Source organism: Mixophyes fleayi, chromosome 5, assembly GCF_038048845.1.
Source record: "Mixophyes fleayi isolate aMixFle1 chromosome 5, aMixFle1.hap1, whole genome shotgun sequence".
NCBI lineage: Eukaryota > Metazoa > Chordata > Amphibia > Anura > Limnodynastidae > Mixophyes > Mixophyes fleayi.
In genome coordinates this window covers 88,360,054-88,378,379 of record NC_134406.1, presented here as the reverse complement: position 1 = coordinate 88,378,379, position 18,326 = coordinate 88,360,054, and the positions used below count along the sequence as shown (strand labels likewise).

The 18,326-nt window shown below is 39.3% G+C and overlaps 1 protein-coding gene across 2 annotated transcripts in view; it reads right to left on the bottom strand.

Moving 5' to 3' along the window:
* EGFR (epidermal growth factor receptor) overlaps positions 1–18,326 on the bottom strand; it is a 199,332-nt gene that overhangs the window by 12,810 nt on the left and 168,196 nt on the right. For both annotated transcript variants that reach the window (XM_075212522.1, XM_075212523.1), the window contains exons 15-20: positions 12,208–12,365; positions 11,290–11,328; positions 10,025–10,163; positions 8,338–8,460; positions 6,819–6,917; positions 133–318 (exon numbers count right to left, since the gene is read on the bottom strand). In XM_075212522.1, coding sequence (XP_075068623.1) covers positions 133–318; positions 6,819–6,917; positions 8,338–8,460; positions 10,025–10,163; positions 11,290–11,328; positions 12,208–12,365 — 744 coding nt within the window. The remainder of the gene's footprint in view (positions 1–132; positions 319–6,818; positions 6,918–8,337; positions 8,461–10,024; positions 10,164–11,289; positions 11,329–12,207; positions 12,366–18,326) is intronic.

Below are 18,326 nucleotides of genomic sequence, written 5' to 3'. Positions count from 1 at the left end.
GGCTGTGGTTGCCAATGGTAAATGACATTTAGAAATGTTGATTTGTAGGATGACATCTGCAAATGTGACTTTAATAACCACTTTCTGCAATATGACATTATTTAAAAGACACAAAGGTATTGGATACTTTACCTTGGCAATCTGCACACACCAGTTCAGAAGATGCCGTGAGCCAATATTGTCTTTGTGTTCCCGAACATAGTCAAGAAGACAGCCATAGGGCATGAGCTGTGTGATCAGCTGGACAGTGGAGGTGAGGCAAATTCCCAGCAAACGGCAAACATGGGGATTTTCTACACTGGCCATAACATATGCTTCCTACAATAAAGACACAATATGCATTTATAAATAAGGAATAATCTATATTTTTTTTAGGAAAAAATGATATATTGTGCTTGTCTATCCATCTACATATAGCGCACATTTACACATTAACAGGCAAAGACCATTTGTGTACTATCATTTTTTTTTATCAACTGTATGATACATTAACATGGCTTTGTACTCTGTGTTGGACTAAACTGGTCATATCATTGACTGTACAAATGTGTGACATTGTCAGTGTTGCATATAAAGTAATGTCTACTAGCTGCACGGCAAGCACTTCCAAGTGTAAACACCAGATAGCAAATAACGTTCTGTCCATTAAGCTCACTTGCACATAAACGTAAGGCTGGGTACACACTACAGATTTTTCAGCTGATTATCGGGTTAATCACATGATGACCAATCATTCGGACCGATATTGCATTAGTGTATACACTCCAACAATGAACGGTTTTCGTTCCTAACCACATCGTTTCATTTAATTTGATTATTAAACTGAACTAAAAATATCGTTAACGATGGAAAAAATGTCGTTCCAATTCTGCAGAGTGTATGCACTAACGACCGGCAGTCACGATCATTTAATGATGGCTATGACAGATGAAGAGCTCAGATCTGAAGTTAAATTGTGTAAAACATGTATAGTGTGTACACATGACTTGGCATGCTGATCGGGATTTTTTTTTTTGTCTGTAAAATCATTAAAGATGTCGCATTCTGAGAAATTTTCTATAGAATGTACCCAGGGAATTCAATTCTAAAATGATCTGTACGAGGTGCTTCCGGAACGGCTGCCAGACACCTAGCGCAGATTTGGTTTTTTTACAGAAATAACGTTCATTTTTGCTTCCACCCCATATAGGTGCAAGCAAAACTGAGTATTATTTTTTCCATAATAAAGGGAATAATGTGCGGCCATGATATTCTGAGGAACTTCACGGCCAATTGAATTGCGTTACACAAGATAAAACCTATAATCTATTGCTTACTAGATGCACATATAATCATAAAAGAAACCTGAAAATTAGCTTAATTACATACCCAAATTATTTGGATGAGTAGGTCAGCAAGACTTGTGCAAATGTTCAGGGACATTTATGAAAACTGGTGCACACGAAAAGGTTCTATGCCCAATAGCTACCAATTTGTTTCTGTAGCTTTTCTAGAAGTAGCTATTAAATAAAAGTAAAAATCTCATTTGCTGCTATAGGCTAAAACGAGTTTTTCCTGGGTAACAGTTTTCATGAAATGACCGGTCTGTTAAATATTTGTGTTACAGGAAATAACTGTAAATTTTGAACTAGAAACAGCAACGCCTGTTATGCTGTTTGATAGGGAAGTTTTGGAGTAATTGCATTCTATTTTCTTCCCTTCCTTTTGGATTTACTCAATTACAGAAAGCAAATATGTACATAGCGACATGTTAATTGTAAAGTGCTGCTGAGTATGTTAGCACTATATAAATAAATGTTAATAATGCTATTTGACTGGAGCAATCCTAAAGTCAACATTGGATATGGTGCCGCTGATCTTTTTGCAATTTTCCTGCAGCCATGAATTATTTCCATGACACTCAGACATCTGCTAAGCTCTAGGCAGGGCTGGCACCGGGATACATTCCTGAGAAATGTTTTTCAGCTCTTGCTTCTGTGCGTACAACACTGTATCTGTACTGCAGCTCTTCAATGCATGCAATAATACACAATTATTCTTCCATTCAAAACCTTACGGTAAGCACCTTATGTGATATGACCACATAATAGCAATAACACACTTATGGTGGGTCCTTACAGAGTTGTAATTTGAACTTGCCCAAATCCAATATTTACTTATTTATGTTACAGCAAGGATAGTGTAGTATAGGCAGACATTGGTGGTTATTTAGGAATTATCAGCACACCACTCGCACACGTCCCAACATGAAACTGTGTTTGTAGACCATGCAGTTAGTTTTATGGAACTGCAAGTGGATTTGTGTGGACAAATAGAGCAAACTCAGTTTTGATGAAATGACCTGGGTGGATGATAGGCAGGACTACGGATCCAACCTGGAAATATTTGGTTTTGAAATCATACATACTTGTTGTATTCCTTTTCTTGTAAGGCTCTGTAGGGCTTTTTAGTTATGCAAGTTAACTTGAAATGTAAACCACCTCGCAGATGGCTTAACTTATTCTTCAAATAACTTCCCTACTTCATCTACGTGCATGTAAGTCTCAAATGAGGCACAGTTCACAGAAATATGTGTATGTAATCCATTGTATTTACAAAGGAAATAGTAAAGACAGCCCTGATGTCGTCTTACTGCCAGGAGTTAGATGAACAGTGAATGAGGGTCAAACTAGCAGTACTTTGGCAATAGACATGGATTATTAAATTAATGATGGGGGTTCATCAAGAGTGATTGTATGCTATGTTTAGCGGTGATATTTTTACTTGTGCAAGATATACGTTTTTCAGAGTGACTCCAATATCATGTGCAGATTGGCCATGAACATGCTCATTAAGGGTAGGCACCTGGATAAGGTCACCTAACAATGCATAGACCTGGAATCTAGGCACATATACAAGTGTGCTGATCCACATAAGATGTGCTTTATTCACAAATCAGCCACAGCATTAAAACCACTTGCCTAATATTGTGTAGTTCCCCCTCTTGCCACCAAAAGAGCTCTAACCTGTCGAGGCATTGACTTCTGAAGGTGTCCTGTATCTGGTACCAGCAGCAGATCCTTTCAGTCCTGCAAGTTGCGAGGTGGGACCTCCATGGCTTAGACTTGTTTTTCAAGCACATCCCACAGATATTTGATCGGATTGAGATCTGGGGAATTTGGAGGTCAAATCAACACCTTGAACTCTTTTTCATGTTCCTCAAACCATTCTTGAACAATTTCTACAGTATGGCAGGGCTCATACTGAAAGAGGCCAATGCCATCAGGGAATACTGTTGTCATGAAGGGGTGTACTTGGCCTGCAACAATGTTTAGGTAGGTGGTATGTGTCAAAGTAACATCCACATGAATGCCAGGACCCAATATTTCCCTGCAGAACATGGCCCAGTACATCACACTGCCTCTGTTGGCTTGTTTTATTTCCATTGTGTATCCTGGTGTCATCTCTTCTCCAAGTAAATGACACACGCACCCGGCCGTCCACATGATGTAAAAGAAAGTGAGATTCATCAGGTCAGCTCACCTTCCTTCATTGCTCCATGATCCAGTTCTGGTGCTCATGTGCCCATTGTAGGCGCTTTTGGCGGTGCACAGGTGTCAGCATGGACACTCTGACCAGGTCTGCAGCTTTGCAGCCCCATACACAGCAAACTGCAATGCACTGAAACCTTTCTATCACAGCCAGCATTAACTTTTTCAGAAATATGTGCTACAGTAGCTCTTCTGTGGGATTGGACCAGACGCACTAGCCTGTGCTCCCCATGTGTATGAATGAGCCTTGGGCACCCATGACTTTGTGTCCTGTTCAGAGGTTGGCATTCCTTGAACCACTCTTGGTAGGTACCAATCAATGCATTCCGGAAACACCCCACAAGACTTGATATTTAGGAGATGCTCTGACCCAGTTGTTTAGCCATTACAATTTGGCCCTTGTCAAAGTCGCTCAGATTCTTACACTTGCCTATTTTTCTTGCTTTCAATACATCAACTTCAAGAACTGACTGGATACTTGCTGCCTAATATATCCCACCCTTTTATAGGTGCATATGTAACCAGATGGCAATGTTATTCACTTCACTTGTCAGTGATTTTAATGTTGTGGCTGATCGATGTATACCACTCTGGGAACCAAAGTTGAGAAACACTAGCATAGGACATGAAAAGCAGTCCATGGTATCACAAGGCGGTGTATAATAGAGTACACAACCCCTGATCTAGGCTCCCTACTACAGATGGGCCAGTATCAGTTGAACATCTGCTTCCAGGATGATTGGGGCATATAGAATGCAAAACAATTTCATTACAATCAATCGGTAAACATATCATGATGAGAACTGTAATAGCCGATTTCTAGTTCCAGTAACAAACAAAAGGAATAATAAAATAAATGGTTAAAAATAAACACAAATATTTTTTAAAATATTTTAAGACTACGACTGTTATCAAATAATAAAACATTTTTTCATTATTTGTTTTCTGTTATCGCAATCCTGTTAATTTGAATATCTGTCTAGTGGAAGTTTGTACCTCTGCAAAATGGACTGTTCCAATGTGAAATTTCTTTTGCGTAAAAAAACTTTGCTCATCTACAGTATTAACGCACTAAGAGCCAGCTCAAGCAGGCAAAGCTACACATGCTCAACAGTTTTCTTCATGTCTTGCTGTTGTAAGAGGTATTGTAGGAGCCTAGAGAAGATGAATGCTGGGAAGTGCATATATTAAGCTTGGGAAGATCAAACATTATTTGAAACATTTCCAAAACTCTTGAAGCTGAGCAGAAATCTATTGCTTACATTCATGACATTAAAAACAACAACCAGTAAGGGATCATTTTAAACCAACAGAATTCTAAGAACACCTTTGTGTGCTTATGAGGCCTGCACGCTAGTAAATATCAATATCATACCTGATGACATTTTGTAGTAACCGGAGGGGAGGGCCAGGTGAGTATTAGGGGGGTGTGGTGACGGTAATCATGCCACCCTGGCCCCGTCCCCCACTGCGCAATATCTCAATTTGAGTCATCATGCAGCAAGGGGCAGAGCAACATTGATCCAATTTGCAGTGAATAGCATCATCAAGCCACCCTTCAGCCCACTTCACTAGGAAAGTGGATGGGGTCAGGAAGGGTTCCCTGCTCTTTCGGGAGCCCAGGAGAACTCCACAAAATTTGGGAGACTCCCAGACTTGCCAGGAGAGTAGACAAGTATGATCAATATTAGTGCGTTATTAAGATAAACAATCTGCAGAGTCACATGACTTGAAGTGATGGTATTTCATTATCTGGACACAGACAGGCTCCACAATGGGTCGTTCTGTGGAATCGGTAAACATAACTAGTTGGGAATCGGTCAGGTAGATCTGGTTCTAACCAATTTACTGCCTTGAACAATAGCCACTTATTTTCTTAACGAAAAAAAAAAGAAAAGAAAATCAGTTTCCAAAAATGTGCTGCTCCTGAATCCTGGAACTTCAGAAAACTCTTTCAGCCTGTCACGTTATAAGACTTTAGTTGACTGGGAGTGCCTGGAAGTGTGCCAAGGGGTGGAAATACAGTGGTAATAAGGGGTGCATGTGCCAAGAAGGCCAGTAGCCAACATTACTGGCAGTCAGATAAAGTCCTGATTGACAGATCAATGCGACAGTCCATTAGAATTTGAACATTTTGGATATATGTAACATTTTCTTCAAAATCCATGAAATTAAGGACAGGTAACAGCTGCTAACTATCAGTGTTCTAATGAAACAATAGGACACATAATCTATGTTTGGGGCTGAGAAATCTTTGTATAATGGTGTCATCTTAAGTCAAAAACAAGTCCCAATGGTGAGCTATTTTCAGCAAAAATGACATTTTGCATTATTTGTATAATTAGTAATAAACTACTAAAATAAAATAAAAATAATAAACTACAAAAATTTACTTTGCAGCATGGCACAAACAATAGCAATGGGCTTGTGTTAATCCAACATGAAATGTTCAAGCATGAAAAGTATCGGCTACTAGTAGTATCTTGAAACAAAAAAAAACAAGCCTCAGCTTTTATTCAGACTACGGTTATTAAACATGGATGGGAGTAGTTGCACTAACCAAAAGAATGGCGCCAATCCATCGGGAAAAACTATGGCAGTGAGGACCACACACAAGTTACTTACCCTGGGGACCCTGCAAATCCAATCCAACTCTGCTACTATTTATTGAACAGAGCCTTTAGCTCATTTGTAAAACATATGAATGATAATAACAAATGAGAAAATACTCAAATATTAGAACATCCACAAAGTACTTAAATGCACACACTAAACAAAGAGTCTTTCAGTCCCTCTAGCATTGTGTAGCAGGGTTTACGTATTACATGGATTCATGCCACAAAGCCTTCCACTGAAAACATACCTTTTGCACCTTCTTCACACAGATTTCCAGAAACTAGAACACAACGCAGTCTTGTTTGCAATTGTTTATCTTGGAGATGGTGGAGGTACATTGTGATCTAATAAAAGTATGCCTGGTATTTGGTCACAATCCACTGCAAAATGCCCTTCCCAAAAACAGGCTCTGGGAATTGTGGTTACCAAGCGCTACATGGTGGGAACTGAGAGCTGTTTTATTTGTCATCAAACCAGACATTTCATGAATACATTTTAATACATACATATAATTTGAAGCTTTTTTTTCTGTAACCCGGTGCCATACTACCATCATAAGCAGGTTTTATGAAGCCTAATAAATGGAACTAAGTTTTAATATAAACTCAAATATATGGAACACAACCAAAAAAGTAAATTAAGTCAAAATGGCCTTTGCAGTTCAATACTCACATCTAAGATCTCCTTGTTGGCTTTAGGTGAGGTGGCCTCGCGCAGTTCTTTGATGGCAACAGGAATTTTTATGCTCTCACCTTCTGGAACCCAGAGTCCCTATTACACAAATGCATTACTTTGATTAGTCACTTTAACAGAAAAAAACACTTATTGGTATATCTTAAACCAGGGGTTGGAATCTTAACAAAAGCAAAATCTTCAAAAGATCCCATGATTTTGAATTGACGTGTAGATTTTCTTAGTATAAAACTACATTCCCGGGATGGGTAAAATAATCACCCTACCCAGGATGCCACTTACCAGAGCCAAGGGGGCTGCGCCTTGCAGCCGTTTTTTCCCAAGGCTCTGTGGTTCATCTCATAGTCCCGCTTTTTCTGTGATGCTGCGGAGAGGGTGAGTGAACGGGAGGACAAATCAGAAGCCACAATCACAAAAAGTGAGTTGTTTAATGTATTGCTGAGTTGTTTAGTGTATCATCACGTTATACACGCTATTTTGCATGCAACTTTTTTTTTTGTCATAAATGACGCCCATTTTGCTCTGAACTCTGCATCAAGACCAATGTGTGTGGAATCTCCTTCTATTAATCATTAAGACTTAACAAGAACTCTGAACTTTGACATATATAAACGAAAAATGTGGTCTCTAGAAAAACTCCATGAATGCCGTCAACCTTGTCCAGTCAACTCCCCTTTGTGCTCATTTGCACAGCACGTCTGCGATTTCTGATGAAAAAGCTAGGGAGGCCCACTAACCTTCTTGATACACCTGATAACCTTCCTGATAAACCCTTGTTCCCAAATACTGCTATCTTAACTGGTTGTAAAAACAGGAAAAGTAACATCAAATGTCAAGTGTCCTGTATTCTGTACAGTCCTCTTGGTGTCATGAATGATCCCATATTGTAAAAATAAAGCATACATATAGGGGCATATTGAATTGTCCATGTTACTCGCAAAAGTAACCGGTGTTAAGAGTATTACTGGTATTACGGTAATTCTAAGCCGGATTTCAGCTCGCAGCTCCCTGAATTGCGAGCTGAAAGCCGGTTTTAAAGCTACCGTAATAGCGGTAATTACGCGCACTATTACCATAATAATGGTAATAGTGCGCAAGCCTCGTTACTTTTGCGAGTAACGCAGACAATTGAATATGCCCCATAATGGTCTTATTACTACCTGTCCAACCAACTTTGAAAAGTTTTTTTGATAAAGTGTCACATAATGTTTTGCAACAGTTAGGAAATTTGCAAATCCAATACTTTTGTAATTAAAATATAACGTGATAACTAGGAAGACCTATGGAGGAACACTATATTAATGTAAAGCTTGCAATGTTTGCCTCTTATTTATTCATTAAAATATATATATTATTATGGTAAAAGTACACATTTTAGCTACCAGAAAAAGGCTATAAAGTCTCTTTCGGTATGACATTTACAACAATACAATTGTAAGCCAGAACGTGGTTGTGGATCACCGAATGATGCTTTTATTAGTACAGGACTCGATCTTACCTGATATACTGTCCCAAATGCACCAGATCCAAGAACCTTGATCTTCCTAAACTCTGTCTCCTTCAGGATTCGAAGAAGTGCTTGGTTGGGTGCTTCACCACTGGGTGTGATGGGTTCTACCAACTACAATGCGACACAAAATTATTACAATACCAATTTTGCATATATTGTTTAGCTTATTTTTAGTGTAATATATGACAGTTGATTATTCCTTCCAAATAATGTATGGAATAATGTATCCCCCCAACTCCCTATAATTCTGTAAGCCCGGGAGAACCAAAATGTAAATATAGACCACATCCCTTTTTTAAACCACACCTGCTTCAAGGGATGATAGAAAAGCATGCACTTTCTACCATGATAATGTGAAACTGATGTGTTAAATTAGTTTGGTGCTAAAAGTTAGTACGCCCACACCACAAAAATTATATTTGGTAAAAAGTAGTTTTGAGTATAAAAGTGGATGTCAGGTAAGCATATATATATAAGAATATGGAAATTTCAAAAACCAGCATAACATCCCTGTCTATTGCAAAATTGTATTAAAGGCAATATGCTTTTATATGGCCATGGAACTATTGAATATCTGCTAATATCAAAACAAATTATATTATATGTAAGCAATCCCATATGGTAACCAAGTGTTCCAATAAATACTAGTTTGATTAGTTAATGCTATTATTATGAGCAATGCCTACAAATATTATTTACAGTAGATAGTACATGTTTTATGTTATTTGTTTATAGTAAATGGAATAATATATCATTAAAAATAATTTGGGTGATAAAAAGTCACCATGGAGGTCAGTAGCAATACAAGGCATCAAACTTTACACTGACTGTAAATGTCCATCAAATCTACAGTACAGAGACAATTATTTCATACAGTAAATTGACATTCCTAATTAATATGGGAGTGATAACATCACAATTTACCAATTGTAAGCAATTAAATCAGAATGAATGAAACATTTTCCCCTCTAATGGTACACTGCTCAATCATCACTAGAACTGTTGTCCAGGGAGCTATAAATCAGAAACTTCCATTATGGGGAGTCATAGAGCTTCCGGAGAACCTGTTTAAATGGTTATTTTGTTATTCACTTTAGTTTATATCTATAGTTATATTATATGCCTCTATGTACAGTACTTATGCTTGCCAACTCCCGCGGACTGCCCGAGATGTACAGTACTTATGCTTGCCAACTCCCGCGGACTGCCCGAGATGTACAGTACTTATGCTTGCCAACTCCCGCGGACTGCCTGAGATGTACAGTACTTATGCTTGCCAACTCCCGCGGACTGCCCGAGATGTACAGTACTTATGCTTGCCAACTCCCGCGGACTGCCCGAGATGTACAGTACTTATGCTTGCCAACTCCCGCGGACTGCCTGAGATGTACAGTACTTATGCTTGCCAACTCCCGCGGACTGCCCGAGAGGCCCCCGATTTTCAGGAAAGTCCTACCTGACTCCTGGTAGAACAGGAGTTCTTGTGTCACCACACACCCTACCTCACTTGTCACATGACCTCCCCTCCGGGATATCCAGGAGGGATGGTAATAAAAGTTGGCAACTTTGTCATTACTTTACATAAATTTTGTATTTTTATGTTGAAATCAATAACTTATGATATTACAAAATGCTAATATATTTATTAGCCTTCAGCACTGCTCTTTCGACGCACCTCTCTTTCCTGCAGTAACCTTCGCAGTGTGCGCTTTCTGTTAATGCGATTTCTGCGGATTAAGAAGAACGCAAAAAGTGCCAACATGACAGCTGCAAGGATGCCTCCAACTACACCAGCAGCAATGTATGCCATGGACCTAAAAAACAAGAATATATTTTGTTATAAATAAAGTCTTCAATTATTAGTTGAGCTCACTTTACTAACAAGCGTAGCTTTATTTATAGCCTATATATTTATACATAATTGTTTTGATTGACAATATTTGCCTCCTTGTGTTTACTGTGTTCCTCTCCAATTTTTGACAGATTACAATTGTAGCTGTGTGTGGACAATAAATTATAACACCCAGGAGCATCCACCCACTCCATCAAATACACCCCAATATATGGTGGTAATTGGCCAGTATATGTACCTCTTTGTATATTGTCAATAAACAGCTTCCAATGGTGCCCATTGTTGTGGAATTTTAGATTCCAAGATGATTAATTAATGCTTTGGAGGGTTATGTTTGTTTTGAATATTTTGATATCTAATTATCTTCAATTAACTATTGTGTTAAGACCTAGATATAACGGCAGATCCAGTTGCTCAGCCTGAGCTCATTGAGATATGTCTCATTTAGTCAGATCCTATGGAGCAAAATGAGTGTAGTCCGATGACTGTCAGATTGTGGTCATTGTCCAATCACAGTTCCAATCAACATCTGAATAAAACTGGTCTGGATTGGCTATTCTTTTTTGCTCACGTACACTGTGATTTATGTCCTACCTGGTCTATAGCATCCAAACTGACCATATGATTCACTGTGTATAAAAGAGGTTGAACAGAAATTTTGCCTTAATTTGTCCTTAGAATAGACATTCTTAGTGCTCCATATCTATAATGTAATAAAAGCATTTTTTCACCACTTCCAGTGCTTCTTATGCTACTATAGATTTGGTAAAGCAACAATAACACGTCACTTTTAATGTGTTTTCTGTGTATGTGTACCTATATTTCACATTGTATTAACACTCCCTACTAAAATGTTTTGAGTTGATCCTGTATGAAGAAAGTAGAGAGAGTCTATTTTCTTAGACAAGCATAGAAAAAAATATACCTTTTATAAGGATTAACAAGGGACAAAAAAAAAGCATTTTTACAAGAATATTGTGTAAAACTATATAGTCGTTCTATCAAATACATTTTTAGGAGCATTTTCCGGTTCCAGCACTTAAATAGAATACACCCCGAAATGTACCAGAATAATTCGGCAATCTTACCCAGGAGGTTTACATCCTGCAATGCCCAGGCCTGTACACCTGTAGAAACATCAAACAATTTAGATTTGCCTTGTAAACGTTACAGCTATTTCAACAGTCCTTCCAAACCATTTCATTGTCTCAATCTCATTCATGGCCAATTTTATGTTACCCAATACCAAAACATTGCAACTGCTTGTTGTAAAAGCACCAGTAGATGGCAGCACTATCCAATAGAAGGGAAACCAGTGGTACTGAACAAATTATCATGAGTAAGTCATTTCGAAATAAATTAGGATAATCTTGCCTTATTAGTAAATCAGAGGGAAGAGCCAAAGAAAACTTTCCATCATTTCTCAACACATTGGGGGTTTTGTTTGTTTTATCACAGCGCCAATAAAAAATACTTTTTATGAAGATGACAACATTATTGTAGCATAAAATAAACTAGGTAGAGAAAACTTTTATATTTTAAACATCACCCTGTCAAAAAACATATTGCAGAAATAGACATCATTTTTCAACCTGTTGGTTGGTCGCAACCATTGTTTCTCTTCTGTTTTAAAGCATGTGGACAAAAAGCATTAAGTAATAACATACATAGGATTTAGAGATTTATGATGACTGTGGCTAGGAGTTTTAGCCTGATTTATAATGCAAAACAGTCTGGTGTTTGTAGTTCAACATCATAGCATATAACACATTTGCGACTGAAAATTGGGAAAATTGGCCATACAGGTAATCTGCCAAAACTATCTCCCCCAATCCACCCATACACACACAAGCCACACCCCTTCTCTGGAAGGCCACACCCCTTCACCCTCAGAAAATCAGCACTGTCGGCAGATAGAGTTAAAGTGTTCCGTTAGATACTACTGAATTATAGCTTACTAAACTCTATTGCACTTTTCATTATAACCATAAGTATTTTATACTCACCCTGCCTTGCATTCTGAGCTGCAGAGCTGACAGACTCCAGTTTCATCAGGATATTGTGGGAATGGGAAATTATATTCTTCAAGAATGACATGTGGGCAAGTGCCGACACAGCTGTCATCATTAATATAATGGGCACATTTTGTGCAATCCTTTGCACCCTGAGAATAATAGTAAAAAATAAGATTCAGTGTAATATTGATAAATTAAGATTACAGAAACAGTAGACTAACTGTAAATATAACTCACTTTTGTTCTGAATTGAAAACTATATGTCTTTTTCTAAATCAACTCCTGCCCAGTTTCACTGCACTAAACCAATAACATGTTCAGCCCATATAATTATCACAATGTAGCCAGCCAATGTAGCCAGCCGATACAGACTAACTGACCCTAATTCCCATAGGTTTTATTTCCATTGAGAAAGAAAAATTCTGAAAATTGTTCTGTGCTATATTACCCTCATTCATCATTTGGCTGCAATATTTAGCATATCTTGCTTGCCCTAAAGCAGTGTTGGCTAACCTGTGACACTCCAGGTGTTGTGAAACTACAAGTCCCAGCATACCCTTCCAGCAATAAGCTGCTATATATATTGGCAAAGCATGCTGGGACTTGTAGTTTCACAACACCTGGAGTGTCACAGGTTAGCCAACACTGCCCTAAAGTGTTTCCAGGCCTACAATAGCCATACCACAACAGAATTTAGTGACTGTCGTCATCCTAGGTCCAGTCATCGACCTAGTGCAGAATGGTGAAGCAAAAATGAAACGTGATGATCATTGGAACTTCACACCTCTGAAAACAACACTGCTCCAACGAAAAACTCAATTTGTGTGAAATCTTACAACAATTATTATTTTTTTTTACATTTCTGTCAACATTTCCAAAACATCTTGTTGAACTTTACTGACCTCCCTAAACTATATTTAGTTCGTTATCTACCAAGAAAAAAGGTGGAATTACAGATTAAACACCCTCCGATAAACATGAATAATCGATTTGGCTCCATCTTAGACCCTGTACAGCTCTTATGACCATCAAATATAAAACCATCAGCATTGTACCATTCGGGCTACCTCTGGCTAATCATTTAACATCTTCAACCAGGAGAAATGAAAGCAGCTGGTGACAGTTGATCCTATGAAGAGATACATGGTGGATCTACGAAACAACCGCAGCTTCCCCGCTACACCACTGAGGGGTTGTGGTATACATGGCGTATTTGAATGATATTTAAGTACATTAGTATATATAGCCAGTATGGTATAGTCTGAATTATATGGATTGTAAGTGTACATCTGTATTGTATTTCTTATTAAACCTTACATACTTCACTACTTCCTCCCTTTCTGTTTGTTTGTATGGCACCTCTCGGACGAGTCATCAATCTGCCGCTGCTAGTTAGCCTATCAGGTAACTAGCAGCTAGATACCCTATCAGGTAACTACATACTTACCTACTTTCTTCAGCTCCCTTCCGGGAGCCAGCCAGTGGAGGTGGGCGTGAGTTGGCGGGGTGGCCGAAATCGCGTCATTTTTGCTCCGCCCCCTGTGATGTCATTACGCAAATCGCGTCTTTTGACAGCGGGGGCGGGGCCAACGCCGCAATTCACCGGGAATCGCTGCGTTTGGGATCTAATTCTGCCCACTTCACTAGGAAGTGGGGCACTTCCTAGTGAAGTGGGCAGAATTCGGGAGATTGCCACACTCACCCGGGAGTCCGGGAGACTCTCGCAAAATGCGGGAGTCTCCCGGACATTACGGGAGAGTTGGCAAGTATGGGTAACTAGCAGCGGCAGATTGAACCAATACAAGCAACAGGAGAAAGGAGAAAGTGATAGCAAAACTCTACCAGACTGACATTCTGTTCAGCATATACATTAAAATCAACATATGATTCAAGTTCAAAGTTTGATGTCACTTCAGACTGCATAACTCTGGCAAATTCCTGCCGGTTATCTATTGATTTGCAAGACATATCACATGACCTTGGTCAGAGGTTACCACTACTGACAGCATAATCCTGACCTCATTTCTTGTGCTACTCATTTGGAGAATGTCATACTGTATCTGATTCTAACTGAATTACATCAAGGTATGACAATTGTATATTGTGTATGGTAGTCCCTATTTGAGACATTGCACCCACAACAGTCATTCCAAAATTGTAGATGTTTCCAAATAGGGAATCGTAGTGAGCTCTGATTTATTCTGTATAATTGAGTGTTTGGTGACTGCCTCACAACCAATCATGTGACTTTTTTTTAGCCAGCAAATTCCGCTGCTTAAGTCTTTGATTGGCTGAGGTATTCAAACCCTTAAAAGGATAAGGTTAGGTACACACTATAGTGTTTTCAGACGATTATTGGGCCATTTATATGATAAACGATCGGTAGGCCCAAAATCACATTGGTGTGTACTCTGCAACAATGAACAATTATCATTTCAAAGCCAATTGTATGGTATTTTTCAACTGAACTAGAAATCTCGTTCAACGATGGGAGGATTCCAATTCTGCAGTGTGTATGCACTCACAAATGCAGTGTCTATAGATCTCTATGGGGTGTGGAGAGTCAGGATTTTATCAGCTGATAGTTATGACAGATGAAGAGCACAGATCTGGCGGTAAGTTGTGTAAAACTTCAATAGTGTGTACACAGGTATCAGCATGCTGATCGGGACTTTTTTTTTCTTTTTTTTTAGTCGCTGGTAAAATTGCTAAAAATATTGCATTGTTAGAATTTTCTTGCAGTGTGTCTCCAGCTTAATTCTCTTTGTCTGTATATAAATGTATTGTTACTTGACTTGTGTAATGCAGGTCCACTTTATAAATGAGCTTGCTCCATGATGTCCGTCTAGATAAATAAATAATTTCATTGGTTCTTTGATTAGTCCACTGTTGTAATCTTTTAGGTCTATTACATTTTTAAGTTAAATAAACAAGTTCAATAACAGACTCAAAGCACACAAGTGCTAAATATTTCACACAATCTCTAGCTATGTGCACTGGTGACGTTGGACACATGATGCCGCAGTGAGGGTAGGATGTATGCAGAAGATCACCTCTCACTGAAGAGCAGAGCTAAAGTGAGATACAATCAAATGTTCTGCTAACCTCAGCTACTGTACATATAAAAAGTATCTTGCTTTTCTGCACGTAAGATACAGTCAAAACCTCAAAAATGGTCACAGACTGCACTAGCTAGCCAAAGTCATAACAGTCTTCCTGCACTGAAACACATGCTTCTGAGAAAGGTCTTTAGTGCCTGTATGAAAAACATCCATCTATATGAAACAAATTCATACCTATATTTTTCCCTTCTTTTGAGTATCAGTAAAAGAACGTTGTCACTATTATGAAGTCTGTACCAGGCCATCAGCAGCTTTTTATGGCTTGTTAGATTAGTTTAAGGCCATAAGAAAACTTAACACTTAAAATGTAAAACCCACAGAACTTGTCGACAGCCAAGGGATGAAGGTTTGATAAACTAAGATGCATCTACCCTAGTCAAAGGCACCTAAAAAAATCTGATTGCATTCAGTGTTAGACCTGCGTGTCTAATCCTTATGCCCTAGACAGCTACTTCTTAACCTCATCCCAGCCATACATCATACACCTTTTTTCTTGTGAGTTACCATAAAAAAGTGAGAAGTCTACTTTCATCATCATCACCATTTATTTATATAGTACCACTGATTCCGCAGCTCTGTACAGAGAAATCATTCACATCAGTCCCTGGCCGATTGGAGCTTACAGTCTAAATTTTCTAAAACACACAGAGAGAGAGAGACTAGGGTCAATTTTTGATAGCAGCCAATTAACCTACCAGTATGTTTTTGGAGTGTGGTAGGAAACCGGAGCACCCGGAGGAAACCCACGCAAACACAGGGAGAACATACAAACTCCACACAGATGAGGCCATGGTTTGGAATTGAACTCATGACCCCAGTGCAGTGAGGCAGAAGTGCTAGCCACTTAGCCACTATGCCTTCAGTGAAACATCTAGTTAACTATCAGTCATTTGTTCACGAACAATCATAACACACTCCTTTTTAAAAATGACAACTAGATGTAAATATAGAACAGATGTCTCCTTAACACAAGCTTTTAGCTCTTTGACACCAGCATCAAAGTCATGTCCACAATAAAAAATTATACAAGGACACCAACTTGTTACAATCCATTCCAAGTAACCTGTTTCATACAGGAAGTTCTATATGCATAGAAAATATTGTATTACGGTACCCCAATAGATGATCTGGTCACAGAAGGCAATGTCTGTTTCCAAAATCCAGACTGTACAATAACACTTACACTAGCAAAAATACTGGTGATCCTTCACTATCCATTGTTCCCCTCCTTATACACTGGCCAGCCAGTGCGGTGTGAATCACCCACCAAATCCATCCAAACCTCCTTTTAAACAATAAAACTACATCCATCTCCTGACTGACACCATCTACAACTAAAACTCATTTTCACTTCTCTGGCTTCTGCCTGTAACCTGACTCTCTCAGAGTCTCATTATGAATACTGCATGTAACCTGACTCTTAGAGCCAAATTAAGCTTTCTTACAATAAAACCGACAAAAACAAACAAAAACTGTTCTTGAAAACCAAGAGCATGTGTAAGTCTTCAAGTCCCGGTTAGAGGTAAGGCCCACGCTCCTGGACCTAAAGTGGCAGGATTGAAAAAGTCAGTCTTCATGTTGTTTCATCAATCTACCACATTTTTATCTATACCCAGGGCCGGTGCTAGGGTCCTTGGCGCCCTAGGCTCACTTTCAAAATGCGCCCCCCCCGTCTTTCCTTACCTTATCTTGCATCCATAAAGCTGCTCCTCTCTGCTCCGTCTCCTCCCCTCCACTAACTGACACTGTCGGGCTGTGATGATGATGTCACGCCGGACAGTCAGTGAGTGGAGGGGAGGAGACGGAGCACCCCATCAGCTGTTGGAGGGGAGGGCAGCGGTGGTGTTCCATAGCCCCTTCCCCCTCTCCATGGATTTATCTGAAGCTGTGCGGCGGTCATGCAAGGTATGGTCAGCGGTCGCCGCACAGTTTTAAAGTAATTTTAATTCTGTGGCGCCCTCCAGAGCCCGGCGCCCTAGGCAACTGCCTAACCTTGCCTAATGGGAGTGCCGGGCCTGTCTATACCCACTGGTATAATAAAGATTTGAGATTTATTTTGTTTTAAACAGATGATATATGGGGGAGGTTGGACCATGGATCTCTTTGACAAAGGGGAAGAGAAGGGAAAAAACAATTGTGGCATATGGAGGCAGTAAAGTTAAAGCCAGACATGCAAGTCTTTATCTATCATTTTTCATATGCTAAGTGTAGTGTGTATCAAAAGTGTTATTGTTTTAGACCCAGTGTTCTTAACCACTGAACCAATAACTCCTGTCTTCTCTGTGGCTTCTCAATATCTCTGACTACACTGACTTATTTCATTTAACAATGTTTATTATTTAAAACTCATTAGAACATATGATCAGTGGTCATGTATAAGCATAACAAAGCCTAGTGGAAGACTTATTAAACCAGGGGCGAACGCAGGATTTAGAAGAGGGGGTTTCAGCCCCCCCACCCCCCCCAAAAAAGGGCGAGCGAGAGAGAGCTGCTTCTTTGACAGCGCCGCGGCTGCTGTACAGTACCGTTGGTTCGCGTAGGGGAGGGGCTTCTGGAGAACCAGAAACCCCCCTGCGCGCGCCACTGTAAACATACCACTGTTTATTGGAAGAATACTTTTAGGAATAGGAAAGCAGATTCAGTATAACATATAATAGTCTGGTGACTGGGGTTTGGATAGCCTATGAAAAGGACAGAGTCCAGAGGTTTATTTGATATGCTGGGACAATGGTAAAACATAACATATTTCCCTCCTCACTAGTGCATGTGTGTGTATGTGGTTAATTAATATGGCTTGGAATTGATCTTAAAATTTGACTCTGACAATGTCATATCATGTTAAGAGGTCTGTCACTACCAGTATGAATAAATATCAGTCTAAATTTCGAAATATGCTGATGACAAACAACTGCTACAGCACGGGCGCATGCAGGATTTTTCCCCCTCCAAAAAAAATTAGAGAGAGCTGCTGCACTGAACAGCAGCCGC